Below are 21,788 nucleotides of genomic sequence, written 5' to 3'. Positions count from 1 at the left end.
ATTAAGACTGTATGATATTTTACATCCCAGCTTGATTTTGACAGTCAAATATGCTTTGCAGTAAAACTAAATTGGGAGACCCAAAAGTTTTTCTAATATGGCCCTTAGAATACACTACAGTAGATTTAGAACCTCGCCTCTTCAGAGCAATTATGTCCATACTTATCAATTACAAATTAACAATATTTGTAAAATTGTTGGGTCTGCTATGCTTTTATACAAACAAACATACCTCACCCCATAAACCATACTTCAGTGTTTTAAAAGAAGCTGGCAACTCCAACAATTATTGGAATAATAAAATCTGGGCCATATGGCCTGGCCCTGAGGCCAGGGAGGCCATTTAGCACTGAGGCTGTACATGATGAGAGAAAGGAAGTTGTAATAAAGGTCAAGTGGAAAGGTCAAAAGTAGTTGTAGATAGGGGGCCAAAGGGACACTGCAGACCCTTTAATAATCCCTTCAGTGAACTACATGAAGTGGAGCTAGATCATTATGGCCTTTCTTAATCATATTAAACGATCAAGTTGATTTTTCTCTTGAGAGAGAACATCCAAGAAATTAGCCATTCTCATATCCTAACCTCGATCGTCCCTGATATTTTCTAATGCTAAAATATTTTTTAAATAAAAAAACTACCATATAAAGACGTTAAGCTAAATTCCTCATACATGATACTCTTAATAAATATCATAATAAGCTATTTACCAATGGCTAAAGCCAAGAGACTGTTGTAAGATGTTCTGTAAAACATAGAGAATCTTATGCAGCCCAGTCATCTGACAGTGCCTCTGTATTTACAACAGAAATTTAAAAATTATTGCCTTAAGAGAAAAAATGCTTTGCTAAATACCGTGACACATGTTCATTAGGTTCTTGAAAAGTTTTTAATAGTTTCTGCCCTAAAGTGCAAAGAATCCTGAGAGTAAGTCTTATACATTTCTTGAAGTCACTAAACTTAATCTCTGCTAGGTTCCTTCCCATGGGGGAATTCAGGGTAACAGCATAGAAATCTGGGAGGTGAAAGAAGTCCCGCGTATCTTTAATTCTTTGAAAAATGCTCCTAACTCAGCTAAGAAAAGACTAATTAGATAATATACTATTAGCAAATTATAAGAGAGGTGACTGTCTTCCATCCTGGCCAAGGATAAGAAATATAAAAATACTAGGGATAATATCAGCTCCTGCCCTACAAGTTTTGATAGAAGGGGAAAGATAAGTTTCTTTAACCAGATTTAAAACTTGGCATACCAATCTCACGGTAATTATATTTCAGATAGTAAACATGCACTTTAGTGAGATCAGAGCAAAGTTACTGCCAGTTGAATACCTCTTGGTGCAATGATTCCTGAGAAAGGACAGAATTCACTTTAAATTCCTTGCTGAGATTTTGGGTGAGAAAGTATATAATGTATAGCATAAATTCTATTCATGCTATTTTTTTCTTAATAGAAGATGTATTAATTTGGCATAATCCATAAACTCTGTGGATTTATTAAATTTTAGTGTTTAAAACCTAAATTATCTTTAGTCGTCTCTTAATTAAATTTTGAACTTCTTTTACATAGCATTACTCCAACTCTTCCCTCCTTTTAAGAACAAATCTTTCTAGTGAGGATTATGCAAGTCAAGAAAGGCAATTTACCTGCTTTGTTTTACTAATCTATAACAAATAAAATTTACAATGTATTACAGCACTACATACACTAAGGATGAAGCTTTGACCAAATAAACATTCCATAAACACTAATCCATGAAGTCATTAAAATGTACGTAACAATCGGAACCTCCTACTCTTTCTGAAACTCAAATGTATCTGATCAATCAGTGATGTGCAAGAACCCAAGAAGAGTGGATGAGAATAAATCTTGACTTACTTGATTTGAACAAGTAATTATTATTACAACAACTTACCCGTGCTGACCAACTTTATAACAAATATTTTCTTGACTCATACTTTATATAGCAAATATCAAGTCATCTAAACACTTACCGGAGGGTTTTGTCAAATTTGAGATCCCTCGTTTCACCTCCTCGAGATCCTTTGATGATGGTTGGAAGGAATCTGAGACAAACTCGCTCTCTCCTCCATGACTAGGACTATCAGGGTGTTCTACATCATCATCCTTTCCCTTTGTACCTGTGGAATGAATATGAAAATGATTAAAACTGTCACCATACCACAGTATGGAATTTCAAAAATACAGTACCAACAAAATTATTGGGAAGTTTCCTATGGATTGTACACTGTGTCCATTTCAATAATATTGCCTTGCCTTACATAGTAAGACATTAATGCATATACAGAAATACAAACCTTGCCCTTTTTAAAAACTAACACAGCTGCAAATCAAAGACAAAGCAGAAGTTAATAATAGTCCTTTCAAGATGTCTTCAAAAACCTTTCAAAAGGACTTCAAAAATATAATGTTTGAATTTTAAAAACATCGACTCTCAATATTCAGATACAGTACTGTGGAATTCTTAATAAAATATTAATATAATTTCAAATAGTGCTTCAAAAGGTTTCTCAGAATTCATTTCAATCAGCCTTTTGTGAATAAATGCTACCAATAAATGATTAAAGCATGTGTAATGCAGTCACATAGATTAAATGTTTTGCTATCAAAGCAGGCCTTTACTTCAGGGAGAGGTCTAATGCACTTTTCATTAACTTTTATGACCCATGATTCCACATCCATAAGATGCCACTTGCAGGCCTGTCTTGTTCCTTGGTCTTAAGGATGCCTTTGAAACTTTTTTGCAGGTGCCCAAATGGCTTCTATAATGGAAACGCTAAATTAAACAGGGTTGGGGCCTGATGCATTTGAGGCAAATCTGCCTGTCATGAGAATGTATATTTTCATGTTGCAGGTCCACTGAAAGTTTTTCTACCCCCAACTCTGCCATATACAGTAGTATGGAAGTCTTCTGAAAAGGCAATAATTTTATAAGGATAGCAGCACAAAATTATCTTGTTTTTTAGGATCATATTATTAGTGTCATTATTCACCACTTTGCCTATGTAATCTATCTTAGCTTGAGCTCCTGGGAGCACCATTTCTTTCAAGTCTGCTAAGTTGTGAGCCACAGCTACCAATGTCTAGTGCATGAACAACCAGATGTATAGTTGACGATACAAGTTAATTGTGTGTCCGTAGGTTTCTTGTAGTATCCATGATACTTTAGCCGAATGAAAGCCTTCCTTTTTAAAATTATTCACTAAACTGGAGAAGTTAGTCTGTGGAGTCAGTCAAACAGCTGTCCTTCACCTTTTGTTTTTCTTCGGGAAGGGAGGCATTGTCAGGCTGTAGCTTCTAGGAAAATAAAATTTCCTTAAGACCTTAGAAGCAAGAGATTCCAGTAACTTTCCTTATGATGAAGGCACCTTTAACGTTTGTTTTAGATTACTAAGTGAACAATCCCTTACTGGTTCCACCATGGTCCTTTATCTCCCGCCCAACACCACGCCACTTCTCCAGCCCATGGACCAACAAGTAATTTCCAACTTTAAAAAAACTGTACACGAAGCATTTGTTCAATAAATGCTTCAATGTCACAGACAACACCAATCTCACCCTTCGTGAATTTTGGAAGGAACATTTCAATATCGCCCATTGCTTAAAAATTATTGACGATGCATGGCAGGGTGTCACAAGAAGAACTCTTAATTCAGCTTGGAAGAAATTGTGGCCAGCTTCCATCGCTGAGAGGGACTTTGAAGGGTTCGATACGACAGACCCTGATGACCCCAAACCTATTGTGATGGATGAAATCGCGTCTCTTGGAAAGTCCATGGGGTAGGAGGTAGATGAGGCAGATGTGAACGACATTCTCGAGGAGCATCAAGAAGAGCTCACGGCACAGGAATTGATAGGGCTTAAGGATATGCAACATTCGGAGGTGTTACAGGAGCTCAGTAGCGACAAGGAGGTGGAAGACGAGGGCAACCTTTCTACAGCAGAAATCAAAGACATGTTAGCGAAGTGGCAGGAGTTTTCTAATTTTATGGAAAAGAGGCACCCGGACAAGTTGGCGTGTGGTCATGCATTAGCCTTTTGTGACAACACTTGCGTGCATCATTTTCGCAATATTTTGAAGGGGAGACAAATACAAAAACCCATAGATAGGTTCCTTTTAAAAAGGCCGTCAAAATATGAAGGTGACAGCGAGGCAAAAACAGCGAAGCCGGAAGAAGAATTAAAGTAAAAAGATGAAAATTAAAACAAAATTAGAATTAAGTTTAGTGTAACGTAAGATTAACATTTTATTTCTAAGTGTGTGTACAGTAAGCTAATTTCATTTAAGTTAAATTTAAAGTTGCTAATTTCATTTAAATTAAATTTAAAGTTTAAGTTATGTTACGCAGTGTTACAAAAGTGTTGCGTACCGAACGTGTTGCCGTCAAGTCTCTTTCCTCCTCCCCATCCTCTCTCCCAAGATGGAATAAGATAAGGTGAGTTACCTAGAGGTCCCGTTCTCTACACTGACGCGCATGACATAACCTGGAGAGTTCAGCCAGGCGACAATAGGCGGGAAATATGCCGCGTTTTTTCAAAAACGTTAATGTTTTCATTTATGAGGATAGATTCAGCCTGGTTATATGTGCCATATATGGGTGCTCCAATTCTTACAAGACCAATATAACTGTTGGTGGTGAAAAAATAGATTTTACCATTTCCCAAAAGATACAGAACTATGTAAGAAGTGGGTGGATATATGCACAGTAGATAATGTTATTAATGCCAAATCTGGACAAATTTGGTCGTTGCATTTCCAACCCAATGATTTTGCCAGAAACATTAGGCACGAATTCCACAATTATTGTCATAAGACTGCCAAAAATCTAAAAAAAGATGCCATACCGACACAAAATCTTTATAATAATGTATTTACTGATGTGATTAAGGTAAGCTTATCACTAATATCTCGTTACTTTAGTTTCGTTTACTAGGCATTTGGCATTTTGGTCAACTAAGAGAAGTGTATGAGTAGTCTCACTTACAAAACTTCGAGAATACAGTATATGGATATTTCAATTATATTTCTCATCCAAGTAAATATAGTTACAAAGGCTTATTGAAAAATCAGTTTTGCAATGAAACATCTGATCTTATATCTCTGATTGATATTTGGTTTGACTTCAATAACTCATGCATGAAATATGATATGGTAAAGAAAAATACAGCTGCTTTCTCGAACAGTTCACGTCAAGTCGAAATACTTGATCAATTGATTGATTTTGCTATTAAAGCTAAATTGAAAGGCAAAATATTTAAGTTCTAGTAAAAGGATTGTATAACATGTTGTATGATCTGTATGGATTAGGGTTCTTGTTGACAAGACAGCTATGTCCAGACACAGTCGAACATCTCTTTTCTTTCGTAGGACAAATTGGTCATTGTTATGATCATCCGTCACCTTTTGGAATTTAAATATAGACTCCAATTATTCCTAGTGGGTAGAGACAATAGTTAACGAGTCAGGGTCTTAATGCTTGTAATAATGATGAAGCTACTGTACATCTTGTGCCACTACAGTGCTTAAATATAAGTGGTCAATCTCAAAAGTCAAATGTTGCTCCCAATGACTTAGATTCCGAATTATGTGTCTCTGCATTCTCATGAAGCACCTTCTGCCTGTTAACAATTTGACCGAGACTGATGAAAATCAAATAGAAAATTTGATAGAGATAAAACCTGTAGCACTGATAGGAAAATGAGTCCTTAAGTTATTTGATGGAAGGGTTCATACCTTTGAGATTTAGAAATTTGATGGTAGTCGAAGCCTTTACCTCATTATATCTCCTTAAATAATCATTAAGCTCAGCTGATGTAGATGAAACAGGTGAGGACTTGATATCATATGCGAAGATCAAGTTATTATATAGGTAATCTAATAATTTTAGAGAAAATCTACAAGAAATGGAAGATTTATTCAAAATTTTCCATGGTGATGTTCTAAAGCCAGGAGTCAGAGCCGTTTTATAACTTATTGATAAATTGCAAGCCGCTGATATTGATGTTTCGGAGATAATGAGCTTTATTTTTTCTTTATGAGCAGAATGCTTTATTTTAGAATAAAAATATGAAACTCTAGGAAGGAATAAATTCATAACAAAGGTGTGAAACAAGATAGAAAAAAATTGTTCAGTAATATTGTAAATTTATTTCATTGAAACAGAGAGAGAGAGAGAGAGAGAGAGAGAGAGAGAGAGAGAGAGAGAGAGAGAGAGAGAGAGAGAGAGAGAGAGAGTTGATTGTATTAAGATTTTCAATGAAATGTTTGAAATAAAGCCTGTTATACCTAAATTTTTATTTCCATTGTTATTATATTCCCTATCATACTATGTATTTTGGAAATATAGTCGTAAAGACATTAATATTAGCCTACTTTCATCAATGCAATGTTCGGAATCCAAAAAGAGGCACGAATAATAAGGCTGGTCGTACAGGACTACTGTCAAATAAACACTCGGAACTCTCCAGGTGACGTCACAGAGCACAGCTGAGCTCCTGGCACCATGCACGGTAACTCACCTTATCTTATTCCATCTTGCCTCTCTCCCTCCTCCTCCTCCGCACACACCGCGGTTAGCCGCTACCGTCTGTCTCGAAGGTAAGAGCTCCATAATAATGTTACATTTTATTGAGGATCATAACCAGTTCATAGGTATTTGTTATTTTGTGAGTGTCAAATGTGAATTAGAACAATTAAAAACATGTTTTTCCACTGTTATATACTGTTTTTAGGTGTTTTTTCAGTGGGTGAGAATGGATATTTTTTTTTTTTTAGTTATTTTATATGGGATAAATTAATCTGAGATACGAGCTTGGTCCCGGAACGCATTAAACTCGTATCTTAAGGTATTATTGTATATGGATAAATAACACAAAAATACTAAGGGTATAAATTCTTGTTGCCTCCTGGTACAAAATTAGAAGACTTCTTTGTTAATGTTACCATACTCTAACAATGAAAGTTTTGTTATAATTTCTAATATCTAATAAACAATTCAAATGCTCACTTTAGAATACTTTACTAATGACAAAATGTTATTTTCCTTAGTAAAATAAATTTTTGAATATACTTACCCGGTGATCATGTAGCTGCAACTCTGTTGCCCGACAGAAAAAACCTACGGTCGGGATACGCCAGCGATCGCTATACAGGTGGGGGTGTACAACAACAGCGCCATCTGTCGAGTAGGTACTCAGGTACTTCTTGTCAACAAGAACCAATTTTCTCCTCGGTCCACTGGGTCTCTATGGGGAGGAAGGGAGGGTCCTTAAATTCATGATCACCGGGTAAGTATATTCAAAAATTTATTTTACTAAGGAAAATAACATTTTTCAATATTAATCTTACCCGGTGATCATGTAGCTGATTCACACCCAGGGGGGTGGGTGGAGACCAGCATACATGTTAACATTAGAAGCTAAGTATCCCGTATTTCATTTTAGCAGTTATTCAAAATAACAAACATAAAATTAATAAGTACCTGGTAAGGAAGTCGACTTGAACCATTACTCTGCCTTTTTAAGTACGTCTTCCTTACTGAGCCTCGCGATCCTCTTAGGATGCTGAGCGACTCCTAGGTGCTGAAGTATGAAGGGCTGCAACCCATACTAAAGGACCTCATCACAACCTCTAATCTAGGCGCTTCTCAAGAAAGAATTTGACCACCCGCCAAATCAACCAGGATGCGAAAGGCTTCTTAGCCTTCCGTACAACCCAAAAACAACAATAAAAAGCATTTCAAGAGAAAGATTAAAAAAGGTTATGGGATTATGGGAATGTAGTGGTTGAGCCCTCACCTACTACTGCACTCGCTGCTACGAATGGTCCCAGGGTGTAGCAGTTCTCGTAAAGAGACTGGACATCTTTAAGGTAAAATGATGCGAACACTGACTTGCTTCTCCAATAGGTTGCATCCATTACACTCTGCAGAGAACGGTTCTGTTTGAAGGCCACTGAAGTAGCGACAGCTCTAACTTCATGTGTCCTTACCTTCAGCAAAGCATGGGCTTCCTCATTCAGATGAGAATGGGCTTCTCTAATCAAAAGTCTGATGTAATAAGAAACTGCGTTCTTCGACATCGGTAAAGAAGGTTTCTTAATAGAACACCATAAAGCTTCTGATTGTCCTCGTAATGGCTTTGTACGTCTTAAATAGTACTTAAGAGCTCTTACTGGGCATAGTACTCTCTCTTGTTCGTTTCCAACCAAACTGGACAGGCTTGGAATCTCGAACGATTTGGGCCAAGGACGAGAAGGGAGCTCGTTTTTAGCTAAAAAACCAAGCTGTAAGGAACATGTAGCCGTTTCAGATGTAAAACCTATGTTCCTGCTGAAGGCGTGTATCTCACTGACTCTTTTAGCTGTTGCTAAGCAAACGAGGAAAAGAGTCTTCAAAGTGAGATCTTTAAAAGAGGCTGATTGAAGCGGTTCGAACCTTGCTGACATCAGGAACCTTAAAACCACGTCTAAGTTCCAACCTGGTGTGGCTAACCGACGATCCTTTGAGGTCTCAAAAGACTTAAGGAGGTCCTGTAGATCTTTGTTGGTGGAAAGATCTAAGCCTCTGTGGCGGAAGACTGCTGCCAACATGCTTCTGTAACCTTTGATCGTAGGAGCTGATAGGGATCTTACATTCCTCAGGTGTAAAAGGAAGTCAGCTATCTGCGTTACAGAGGTACTGGTTGAGGAAACTGAATTCGCCTTGCACCAGCTTCGGAAGACTTCCCATTTTGACTGGTAGACCTTGAGAGTGGATGTCCTCCTTGCTCTGGCAATCGCTCTGGCTGCCTCCTTCGAAAAGCCTCTAGCTCTTGAGAGTCTTTCGATAGTCTGAAGGCAGTCAGACGAAGAGCGTGGAGGCTTGGGTGTACCTTCTTTACGTGCGGCTGACGCAGAAGGTCCACTCTTAGAGGAAGAGTCCTGGGAACGTCTACTAGCCATTGCAGTACCTCGGTGAACCATTCTCTCGCGGGCCAGAGGGGAGCAACCAACGTCAACCGTGTCCCTTCGTGAGAGGCGAACTTCTGCAGTACCTTGTTGACAATCTTGAACGGGGGGAACGCATACAGGTCTAGATGGGACCAATCCAGAAGAAAGGCATCTACGTGAACTGCTGCTGGGTCCGGAATCGGTGAGCAATAATTTGGGAGCCTCCTGGTCATCGAGGTAGCGAACAGATCTATGGTGGGCTGACCCCACAGGGCCCATAGTCTGCTGCAAACATTCTTGTGAAGGGTCCACTCTGTAGGGATGACCTGACCCTTCCGGCTGAGGCGGTCTGCCATGACATTCATGTCGCCTTGAATGAACCTCGTTACAAGCGATATCTTTCGATCTCTTGACCAGGTGAGGAGGTCCCTTGCGATCTCGAACAACTTCCTCGAATGAGTCCCTCCTTGCTTGGAGATGTACGCCAAGGCTGTAGTGTTGTCGGAGTTAACCTCCACCACCTTGCCTAGAAGGAGGGACTTGAAGCTTCTCAAGGCCAGATGAACTGCCAGTAGCTCCTTGCAGTTGATGTGTAGTGCTCTTTGATCCGGATTCCACGTGCCCGAGCATTCCCGACCGTCCAGTGTCGCACCCCAGCCCGTGTCCGATGCGTCCGAGAAGAGAAGGTGGTCGGGGGTCTGAACAGCCAGTGGTAGACCTTCCTTGAGAAGAATGCTGTTCTTCCACCAAGTCAGTGCAGACTTCATCTCTTCGGATATAGGAACTGAGACCGCTTCTAGCGTCATGTCCTTTCTCCAGTGAGCAGCTAGGTGATACTGAAGGGGTCGGAGGTGGAGTCTCCCTAACGCAATGAACTGGTCCAGCGATGAAAGCGTCCCTATTAGACTCATCCACTGTCTGACTGAACATCGGTTCCTTTTCAGCATGCTCTGGATGCATTCTTGGGCTTGACTGATTCTGGGGGCCGACGGAAAAGCCCGAAAAGCTCGACTCTGAATCTCCATACCTAGATAGACTATAGTTTGAGATGGGACGAGTTGGGACTTTTCTATATTGACCAGGAGACCCAATTCCTTGGTCAGATCCATAGTCCATTTGAGATTCTCCAGACAGCGACGACTTGACGGAGCTCTTAAAAGCCAGTCGTCCAAATAGAGGGAGGCTCTGATGTCTGCCAAATGCAGGAATTTGGCAATATTCCTCATCAGTTTGGTAAACACTAGAGGTGCCGTGCTTAGGCCAAAGCACAGGGCTTGGAACTGGTAAACGACCTTCCCAAAGACGAACCTTAGGAAAGGTTGGGAGTCTGGATGGACGGGGACGTGAAAGTACGCGTCCTTTAGGTCCAACGAGACCATCCAGTCTTCCTTCCTGACCGATGCTAGCACCGACTTCGTCGTCTCCATGGTGAACGTCTGCTTGGTGACAAAGACATTTAGAGCACTGACGTCCAGCACCGGTCTCCACCCTCCTGTCTTCTTCGCTACTAAGAAGAGACGGTTGTAGAAGCCCGGGGATTGATGGTCCCGGACTATGACTACCGCTCCCTTTTGTAGCAAGAGAGACACCTCTTGCTGTAAAGCTAGCCTCTTGTCCTCCTCTCTGTACCTGGGAGAGAGGTCGATGGGAGTAGTTGCTAGAGGGGGCTTGCGCAAGAATGGAATCCTGTACCCCTCTCTGAGCAACTTCACAGACTGTGCGTCTGCACCCCTGTTCTCCCAGGCCTGCCAGTAGTTCTTGAGCCTGGCTCCCACTGCTGTCTGGAGAGGTTGGCAGTCAGACTCTGCCTTTTGAGGACTTGGAACCCTTCTTCTTTTTGCCACGTTGACTATCGGCACGGGTACCTCCTCTGCTGGAGGTTCTGCCACGAAAAGGCGGAATGAACCTAGACGCTGGTGTGTCCATCCTAGGTCTAGGCACGGAAGGTAAAGCTGTGACTTTACGTGCGGATGAAGCCACCAGGTCATGGGTATCCTTCTGGATCAACGAGGTGGCAATCCCCTTGATCAGCTCTTCAGGAAAGAGACACTTGGAAAGCGGAGCAAACATCAGCTCTGACTTCTGACATGGTGTGATCCCCGCCGACAAGAAGGAGCAAAGGTGATCTCGCTTCTTAAGAACTCCAGACACGAACGAAGCCGCAAGCTCGCCAGACCCATCCCGAATGGCTTTGTCCATGCATGACATGATGAGCATGGCAGAGTCCTTATCCGAAGGGGAGGTCTTTCTGCTTAACGCTCCCAAACACCAGTCCAGGAAGTTGAAGATCTCAAACGCACGAAAAACTCCCTTCAAAAGATGGTCCATGTCCGAAAAGGTCCAGCAAATCTTGGAGCGTCTCATAGCCAGTCTGCGGGGAGAGTCTACCAGACTTGAGAAGTCGCCCTGGGCAGAGGCAGGAACTCCCAAGCCGAGATCTTCTCCCGTGGCATACCAGACGCTAGATTTGGAAGCAAGCTTGGTCGGTGGAAAGATGAAGGATGTATTCCCAAGTTGCTTCTTGGACTGCAACCACTCTCCCAGTACCCTTAAAGCTCTCTTGGATGAGCGCGCGAGTACGAGCTTCGTAAAGGCAGGAGCTGCTGACTGCATGCCTAAAGCGAACTCAGAGGGAGGTGAGCGCGGGGTTGCAGACACAAACTGGTCCGGATACAACTCCTTAAACAGGGCAAGGACTTTCCTAAAGTCTAAGGAGGGAGGCGTAGTCTTGGGTTCCTCTATGTCGGAGTGTTGATCGTCCAAATGCGCAGCTTCGTCGTCATCAGAGACTCCTTCATCCGAATGCTGAGGAGGAAGCGGCAAAGGAGGAGAAGAAAGCTGAACGGCTGAATCCGGCAGCACGGGTGCATGCGTAGCTGCACTGGATCCAACATCATGCCGCTGCTGGTCAGTCTGAGAGCTGGCAACAACAAAAGCGGAGTAATGGTGCGTGGTGGGGACTGCCGTGGGTTGCAGAGACTGCCGCATTGCGTCAAAACACGGCAGCTTGACAGCACCTTCCCACTGCTGATGCGGTAGCTCACGCATGTCAACGGAGGGTGCCGCACGTCGGCTAACGTCAACATGCGTCTGGCAGGGTCGACTGCGCATCGGTGGTGGAGCTCTCACAGCCGGAGTGTGGGAGCAGGCAGCCGCAGTGTCTGCTGAGCGCACAACCGTGGCAGGTTGTAGGTTAACAGGTGCAGTGTCAACCTTCTCAGCATGATACTCCTGCATGAAGGAAGCTAGCTGAGTCTGCATAGACTGCAGCATAGACCACTTAGGGTCTACAGCGGTTGGTGCGGCAACAGACGGAGTGATTGCCTGCTGCGGAACCACTCTACCTCTCTTGGGAGGTGTGCAGTCTTCGGAAGACTGCGGCGAGTCCGAACTGACCCAGTGGCTACACCTGGGCCGTTGGACTCGCTCGGAAGGGACCTTGCGCTTGAGAGGTCGTGAGACCTTGGTCCAGCGTTTCTGACGAGAAACTTCTTCCACAGACGAGGAATGAATGGGCTCACTCGTCTGTTTGTGGATGGGACGATCTCTGCAAGATACGTCCGCAACCACTGAGGGTACATCTGTACGCTGATCAAGGCCTGTCGAACCCTTTGGTCCTTCGACATTGCTTCTCCCCTGGGCTTGGGAGCTTGCAAGAGGTCCCGGACTGGGAGGACGACTGGCACGAACAGATGCACCCTCATGCGTAACACTGACACTGACACTTTTCACCGCACTTGCACTCACTACACTTCCCACTGCACTTTTCTCCTTCAACTCTTTGACATCGGCCAAGAGTTGATTGCGGTCATTAGCTAATGACTCCACTCTGTCACCAAGAGCCTGAATGGCACGCATCATGTCCGCCATCGAGGGTTGCTGAGAGCTAGTAGAAGGGTCGGGAGTCACCACTACAGGGGAAGGAATAGGTTGAGGGGCATGGGGAGAGGAAAAATCAAAAGAGCGAGACGAACTCCTCCTGATCCTATCCTTATCTAGCCTACGTGTATTCTTAAGGAATTCATTAAAATCGAATTCCGAAAGCCCAGCACATTCCTCACATCGATCTTCCAATTGACAGGATTTACCCCTACAATTGGAACAAACGGTGTGAGGATCTATAGAGGCCTTCGGAAGACGCCTAGAACAGTCCCTAGCGCTACACTGCCTGTACTTGGGGACTTGAGTATGGTCAGACATCTTGAATTAGTCAAAGGGGGGAATCCAAAATCTATCCAAGTCGTCAACAAATAATCCAAATCTAATCAAAAAAGCTTGATAAGGTAATGATAATAACTCCTGTACAGCGAAAGCTAATATCTAGAGAGAATACATCACCAAATAGCGTGAAAATCAACTCCAGAAACAACAGCGTATCAAGTAGGTCTTGCCGGTGGCACGACAGAGAGAAAATTGGTTCTTGTTGACAAGAAGTACCTGAGTACCTACTCGACAGATGGCGCTGTTGTTGTACACCCCCACCTGTATAGCGATCGCTGGCGTATCCCGACCGTAGGTTTTTTCTGTCGGGCAACAGAGTTGCAGCTACATGATCACCGGGTAAGATTAATATTGAAAAGTTAGGAATCACACATAACTACAAAACAAAACCAAATCTTATTGAATCCTTATATTCAGATTACCAAATGCCAGAAGCAACTAATAAAACAAAGCCTTAATTTTATTTCTAATATTTGTCATTTTACAAGCTATTAGCTCTATTGAAGTCTAATTCTCTGTACAGAGTTGATCTATATAAAAATTTGTCTTTCTTATTTTGTGCTATGACATGATTCTACAAAATTCAATTCAGATAACTAATTTCATCTTTACATTACATCACGATTGGCCTGGTTAATAAAAAAAAAAAAAAGTGATGGAAATACTGTAAAATGCATAGTGTATTTATTACAATGCAAACATCACCTGAATATTTTTTCTTCACTCCCAAGTTAAAGAAATTTGGATATACAGTAGTGGTTATTAACGACTATCAGAAGTACAATAGAAAAAATATATGTTTAGCATATCAATTAAGAGGCGGAATGCATGAGAATTGTTTAGCATCCAAATTTACAGATTTACACAGAATACAAGTGATAAAACAATTAATGGGGTGTTAGGTAAAGTAAGCAAGCTGCCAAAGGGACCATACTACAGAGCACAGTACTAGCACAAAGATGGTAAGCTTTTGACATACCTAATACCTATACGTTTATTACAGCTATTTAAGCTATTGTTATGAGCCCCTTTAGCTAAATTTCTCTCTAGTTAAGGCTAATCTTTATTTATTTATTGAAAAAAAAATTTAATTACCTGATCCAGTGACAATCCAGATCCCTCATCACATCTTCATCTCTTTAGAAATCCTTGCCAATGTCCATTCACAAGCAGAGAGCCTATCTAAATCAATCATGTTCTCCCTACACCGTTTGGTCTTACACAACTTTACCAAGGGTGAGGAATCACTAGATGACTTACATAGTTCAATTATCCACTAATTATAGAGACTATGTATGTAAAAAAATAAGCCAAAATATTTCTATATGTAGACTGCTCCTAGAATAGTTCCATTCACTTCACTTGGCATATAAAAAGTGAGGTGCAATGTGGTGTACAAGTGTTTACCTGACTGGGCTGGTATGTTTCGCTAATTTTCATTTGCCATCTTTAACTTTGGTTTGTCAAATAAAGCTGAGACTACTGGGTAAGAATATATAAAATGAAGATGCCCTACTTACATCTATTGAAATAAATTTACCTATGCCCGTCCATTTGAATGTTGTTACTTTAACCAAATCCACTCGTATTAGGCTACTGTGGGCAATTCATCGTCATAAAAATCTATTCAAATCAAGTTACCTTTATCACCATCAGCTGCTGATTTGCTAGAGGCATCAACACCTTCCCTCTCCAAAGATGAAAGCTCAGTACTCTGCCTGATGAGGCCAACTCGGTAGAAATAATTCCTCCAGAATGCCTCCTCATTAATACTGAAAAACACAAACATAAAACAATTAAAAATTGTCAAGTGGTTAAAACATATGGTTACAACACTGTTAACTACAGGGAAAATTTTATATGCTTACTGAACTATTGACATAGTGGGTACAGTTTATATCTTCACAACACCATGTAATAAAAATAATAGTTTAAAAACAAATCACCAATTTGATCAAAGGGAGACCCACTCAGGTGTGTTCCACAAAAAGGTATATGCACCATGTTGAAGCTTCTCAAGTTTAAGGTTTTCAGTAATAACTGGAATAAATTGGAAATCTGTGGTACTGAACACGATGAAAAAACTTCTGGAATCATCTGAATGTCTAGTACAAGTACAGTATTGGAAGATCTTAATGCAAAAGATGACCATGATTTTGATTTGTACACATTGGGCTAATTGAACATTGTTACCTGAAATTATTAATAATATCACGAATAAAATTGGATGGAACTTCTGTCTTAATCAGATACTTTAAGATACGAGTTAGTACTTGAAGATCAACTTGAAGAATAAGGAATAATCTTTAAAACATGGCAGAATAAAATAGAGGTTATTCAAACATTTAATTGGATATATCTTCAAAACCTTTAAATATTTTCTCATTGTACCAATTATAAAGCAACTGAAGAATATTTGGATCTGATTTAATTCTAAAATCAAATCAGCAATCGATGGTGCCACCTAAACTTTAAATAGGTAGCCTGTAGTTAAAGAAGCATTGTCAAAAAAAGGGTTTGGAGTGACCTGTATAAGACTAATCACAATCATACTTAAGAGTTTTGTTAAAGTTTCACTTCATTCCTCATAGTATGCACCATGCACTAATTGTGGCCAAATTTCTTTCAAAAGAATCAGCAATCGACAGAGGGGATTAATTAATGTTACTTTTCCCACAGCTTCTATCAATGGCAATATAGTAATTGAGGTATGCCCTCTACCAAATACCCATGGGTTTATTATTACTTTTATTTAATTTTGTGATGTATCATAAAGAGGCCAGCAATTACAGTGAATACAGGAAACTGTAGTGACAGATAATTAAACAATAAAAATATATTGATGCTGTACTGTACAGACCTGTATAAGATAAAGACTTCCCCTCCTAGCGATTACAGATCACAATCAACACACTGTATCAAAATAGACAACTATATGAAGGTTTTTCCAAGATTTGTACCTTTAAAAACAAACATTAAAAGTAAAATTCTATAACAGAAACCACTGACTTCAGTTAGAATTTGTATATTCATTGTATTACATTAGTTAATCCTAGAATGGCACAGCATGCATTTTCAGCTTACGCTTTTGGTACAAGTTCGAAGCGCATCTTCTCCAGGTTAGGATCAGCAGCAAGAGTGGCTTGGGCTACAGGTAGGAAGGCTTCCAAGTCAAATTCAAAGCTCACTCCAGTTGGCGGACTACGTACGAAGTTGCGACGATCCTGAAAGAAAAATGACAATGTAATATGAGTTGTATAGGCTTATATCTATAAGAACAGTACAAAGGAACCATAATAATATAATTTATCAGGCACTGAGAGACAATTAGGTATGATAAAAATCTACAGCAGAAAGCTACACCATGGTTGTGTTGAGCAGTGTACTACCTTTTGTGTTCTTAAAGTAACCAAAGTATTTGTTGCCCTTTTCTTTGTTTTTATAATTATAGTATAGCTCTCATTAATATGCGTTCTTAAAGAAACACTCCTCCTTTTTGATGATGTGATATGATTTGGCAAAGCTCAACCACTGGAATTGGAATACATTTAATTTTATGAACATACTCTGTACATTCTTTTACATCCCTGACAAAAAGTTGACTGACTCCCTCAAATGTTAATTTTCTGATTAGAACAATTAACAATGGATGTATGTATAAAAATGCTTGACAAAAAACAAAGATATTCTTTAATTTATGGATTTTTAATTTTTTCTTATTTCTAATAAGAGTCTAAAATTAATGGCATCTTTGGATGCATATCACATAAAGGAGCGACTTTATGCAGTGTACAATTTATCTAGCGATGCATGGGTAAAACATATCAAATCTTACACTAGTGCCTGCAACATACAGGATTTTTTTTTAAAATGGCTAAATTTAAATTTTACTTGTGAAGTGAAAAGTATTTCATTATACGGCTAGAATAAAATGCTTGCTTCCAATCAGGCTTATACATGTAAATCAAAAGGACATGTAATTTCCATTCCTAAAGAAACAAGATAAACATTAGCTAAACTGAACTAAAAGAATATACCGTATTTGAAATACAGGTATGCATATGAATGTTACATTGATTTTGATATAACTTTTGTCAAAGAAAAAATAAATTTAGGGGCTCATGTTCCAATATATCTCAGTAACCCAAATGATCTCCTATGATTAATTACATAAATGATAAATTATTTTATTTAATAAATTCTAAAACCTAATTCAATAACCTTACAAATATAACTGCAGACAGAATTGGATTTTAAATGCAATAGCTCATAACCAGGAATAGAAAAAAAGAACAGGATCATTGCATTAACCGTCTGGATTAAAGCGCATCCAACTCTCTCTCTCTCTCTCTCTCTCTCTCTCTCTCTCTCTCTCTCTCTCTCTCTCTCTCTCTCTCTCTCTCTCTCTCTGTTACGTGAGTAATGGTGTGGGCATGCGTAATAATGTGCCACAGAATGGTAATGTAATATCCCGGAAATGCCACGGAAGTGAGTTCACCACGCTTTAGTTTGGATAGCATGAAAAAATGTTGATGTCCAAATTATATATTCAAATACAACCACAAAAATTCTTTGTGAGGAAACGTTATAAGCAAATTTTTTCAACAAACTTAACCCTAACAGAAAGGCAAAATGTTCCGTTAATACTGTTTGTAATGGGTATCCTCCATAACTAAAACCACGGTCTAGGTATAGTATCTCAACCGTGGCTCTAACATTAAAACCAAACCGACCAACGGAATATTTATAAGGGGATTGACTGAAATATTTAATTCTTGTACTTATATCAAATTCTATCATCTTAACAGATAGTTATCTACATTACTATTACTTAAAAAAGAGTCGGAAGTGCATCTTCTTACAACGCAAATAAACTTATATCAGGGGACTGCAAGGAGGATAAATAAAATTTAAATAAAAAAGTGGTTGGGCGATAGAGTGCTAGACAAAACAAGTTCCAATGCTGTTGTATTTGCTAAAGATAAGGACGGAAAGCAGAAAGACGTTGGAAAATACTGACTGATGCTAAGTCAACGACTTATCTGAACATCAAAGCTTGATAATAGTTTTTTTTTCAAACGTTGGTTACTCAAATATCATAAGACCAATTTCATCTCACGATTATTTAGAAAACATACGAGGAAAAATTGTTGCTTCCGTTATTCATATTATACGACTGGGTACGAGCGCAGGGCTAAAATGTGGTATTTAAATGTAGAATGAGGTTATTAATAGTGAACATACCTGTGATATAAAAATCATAAATATTCTTATAATGTATATAAATATATTTACATGGTGTATATAAATATATGTATATATATATATATATATATATATATATATATATATATATATATATATATATATATATATATATATATATATATATATAACATTGTTAATGAATATAATTAATTAGGGTAATGAGGCAGACAAGTTTACCATCAGACATGAGACCATAACCAAATGAAGGATTAGTATGTTTAGCATGGCATGGAGAACATTTGGTAAACAAATGAGATTATGAACAGTAAAATGCCCAATCTCTATAAAAATACGTATCAAACCAATGGGCATTAAAAATAACGGAATGGGTCCCTACACATTGCAAAAGGAGTAGGGGAAGGAAGATAAGACAATGGATTAATGAACCAAGAAAATTTGGTTGGAAAAACTGACAATGTATTAATGAACCAAGAAAATTTGGTTGGAAAAACTGGCATAGAAAAACGATAAATAGACGTGAGTGGAAAGACAGGCCTGTAGCCTATGTCTTGCATTGGACTGTCTATGGTTGATGGTCCTCCTCCTCCTCCTTCTCCTCCTCCTCCTATATATATATATATATATATATATATATATATATATATATATATATATATATATATATATATATATGTGTGTGTGTGTGTGTGTGTGTGTGTGTGTGTGTATATAGATATATATATGTGTGTATATATATATATATATATATATATATATATATATATATATACACACACACACATATATATATATATATATATATATATATATATATATATATATATATATATATATATATATATTTAATCATACATAACTACACATAAAACACCGATTATTACTAATACCCTCATGGAAAATATAATACAAGCGTTGGTTCTCTCTACGGTTATCCACAGATGTATGTGCAGAATCTGGAAAATCCTAATTAAATTAGATATGCAATCTACTTATATAATTGAAACAACTGTGCCTTTGGACTCTCGTAATCAGAGAGAGCTTGTTTAAAATAAAACTAATCTCTGTTATTTAAATTACATAAGATTATTGATATTGTAAATGGCGAGTTTATCAAGGTAACAGTACTTTCAACCCTCGTTTAGATGTTAATTTCTTTTTCATAAATTGATGACAAAACCTTTTCTGTATTAAGAAAACACCAGAAAAACAAAAATAATATGGCCAGATTATAAATATGGGTAAATGGAAAATTTCGTGACTAAATCTCCTCCAAGAAGGACATTGTCCTCGTTTGTGGCCATTTCATGGCAACCCTGTTTCTGTCTGATTTGCTAACTATAATTCATAATAATTTCATGAAACACTTCAAATTTTCATAAATTAATGTTGGTAGTTTTTATTTCAGAGGAACCGCTTGGTCTATGGGAATTTTTTTCAAACCTCGGTACTAAGAACGTGATTAAAATGTGTAGTTGGAACAAGGGGGAAATATAAGCCTCATTTCCTTTTACTGTTTTACTTATTACTATGAACTTCCGCACTTTAATCACGACACCAGTGCATAGTAGTAAGACTTAATTTCTGTCCAGAACACACAAATATTTTACAATCAATGTGAAGAATTGCTTTTCATTTGATTGGATTGACCTATATCTAAAAAACCTTTAAATAATTTGTATAGGAAAAGAGAGCAAACCAAATTATTATCAATTATTAATTATTATTGTTAATTATTGTTAGTTATTATTAGTTATTGTTATTATCATTATTACTACTACTATGACTATGAATTGTATAGGGTTATATCTATAAGAACAGTACAAATGAACCATAATAATATAATTTATCAGGCACTGAGAGACAATTAGGTATGATAAAAATCTACAGCAGAAAGCTACACCATGGTTGTGTTGAGCAGTGTACTACCTTTTGTGTTCTTAAAGTAACCAAAGTATTTGTTGCCCTTTTCTTTGTTTTTATAATTATAGTATAGCTCTCATTAATATGCGTTCTTAAAGAAACACTCCTCCTTTTTGATGATGTGATATGATTTGGCAAAGCTCAACCACTGGAATTGGAATACATTTAATTTTATGAACATACTCTGTACATTCTTTTACATCCCTGACAAAAAGTTGACTGACTCCCTCAAATGTTAATTTTCTGATTAGAACAATTAACAATGGATGTATGTATAAAAATGCTTGACAAAAAACAAAGATATTCTTTAATTTATGGATTTTTAATTTTTTCTTATTTCTAATAAGAGTCTAAAATTAATGGCATCTTTGGATGCATATCACTACTACTACTACTACTACTACTACTACTACTACTACTACTACTACTACTACTACTACTATTATTATTATTATTATTATTAGCTAAGCTACAATCCCAGTTGGAAAAGCAGGATGGTATAAGACCAAGGGCTCCAATATGGAAAAATAGCCCAGTGAGGAGAGGAAATAAGGAAATAAATAAATAAGAGAAGTAATGAGCTATTGAAATAAAACAGTAACAACAATAAAATAGATATTTCATACATAAACTATAAAAACTTAAAAAAAAAAAAAAAACAAGATGAAGAAAAGTTATATAGAATAGTTTGACAGGGTGTACCCTCAAGCAAGAGAACTCTACCCCAAGACGGTGGAAGACCATGGTACACAGGCTATGGCACTACCCTAGACTAGGAAACAATGGTTTGATTTGGAGTGTCCTTTCCCTAAAAGAGCTGGTTACCATAGCTAAAGAGGCTCTTCTACCCTAACTAAGAGGAAAGTATCTACTTAACGATTACAGGGAGGTAATTAATTGTTTGGTAATCTCAGTGTTGCCCAAAAAAAAAAAAAAAAAAAAAAAAAAAAAAAAAAGAAAGAAAAAAAAAAAAACTAAGATCTAGAGATTTTTCTCTGGAAACTCCCTTTGTAATCTAGCCATTCATCAGAGACCAAAAGCAGATGTTTCTGAAATAGCCTAATATAAATGTTGCAATTTCCATCCTTCTTAACCAGTTTCTATACACAGCCAAAAGGAAAGCGATATCGGAGGCGGGTGTAAAATTTCCACTAACGAAATGAAAGATGCAACATCATCTTTCATATTGAAAGATAAAAATAATCTAACCTTCCATTTTTTACACAGTAAAATCACACACATTAAAAACACACACAGACACAAACACACACACATACACACACATGTATATATATATATATATATATATATATATATATATATATATATATATATATATACATATGAAAAAGAACCACAGGAAAAATGAAAATATGAAATATATGATTAAGTCCTGACTAGTTTCGTGATACCTCTTCAGAGGACTCAGTCCTTTGAGTAAGTATCACAAAACTAGTCAGGACGTGATC

The 21,788-nt window shown here is 38.2% G+C and overlaps 1 protein-coding gene across 22 annotated transcripts in view; it reads right to left on the bottom strand.

Annotated features, from left to right (window-relative positions):
• Positions 1–21,788, bottom strand: part of LOC137631142 (synapse-associated protein of 47 kDa-like) — a 717,291-nt gene that overhangs the window by 52,646 nt on the left and 642,857 nt on the right. For 21 of the 22 annotated variants that reach the window (XM_068362822.1, XM_068362819.1, XM_068362828.1 and 18 more), the window contains 3 exons: positions 16,255–16,394; positions 14,812–14,942; positions 1,994–2,140 (listed from right to left, as the gene is read on the bottom strand). In XM_068362822.1, coding sequence (XP_068218923.1) covers positions 1,994–2,140; positions 14,812–14,942; positions 16,255–16,394 — 418 coding nt within the window. The remainder of the gene's footprint in view (positions 1–1,993; positions 2,141–14,811; positions 14,943–16,254; positions 16,395–21,788) is intronic. The other variant, XM_068362838.1, reaches the window with a different exon arrangement.

The sequence above is a fragment of the Palaemon carinicauda genome, chromosome 39 (assembly GCF_036898095.1).
Source record: "Palaemon carinicauda isolate YSFRI2023 chromosome 39, ASM3689809v2, whole genome shotgun sequence".
Lineage (NCBI taxonomy): Eukaryota > Metazoa > Arthropoda > Malacostraca > Decapoda > Palaemonidae > Palaemon > Palaemon carinicauda.
This window is presented reverse-complemented; position numbering and strand designations above follow the sequence as displayed.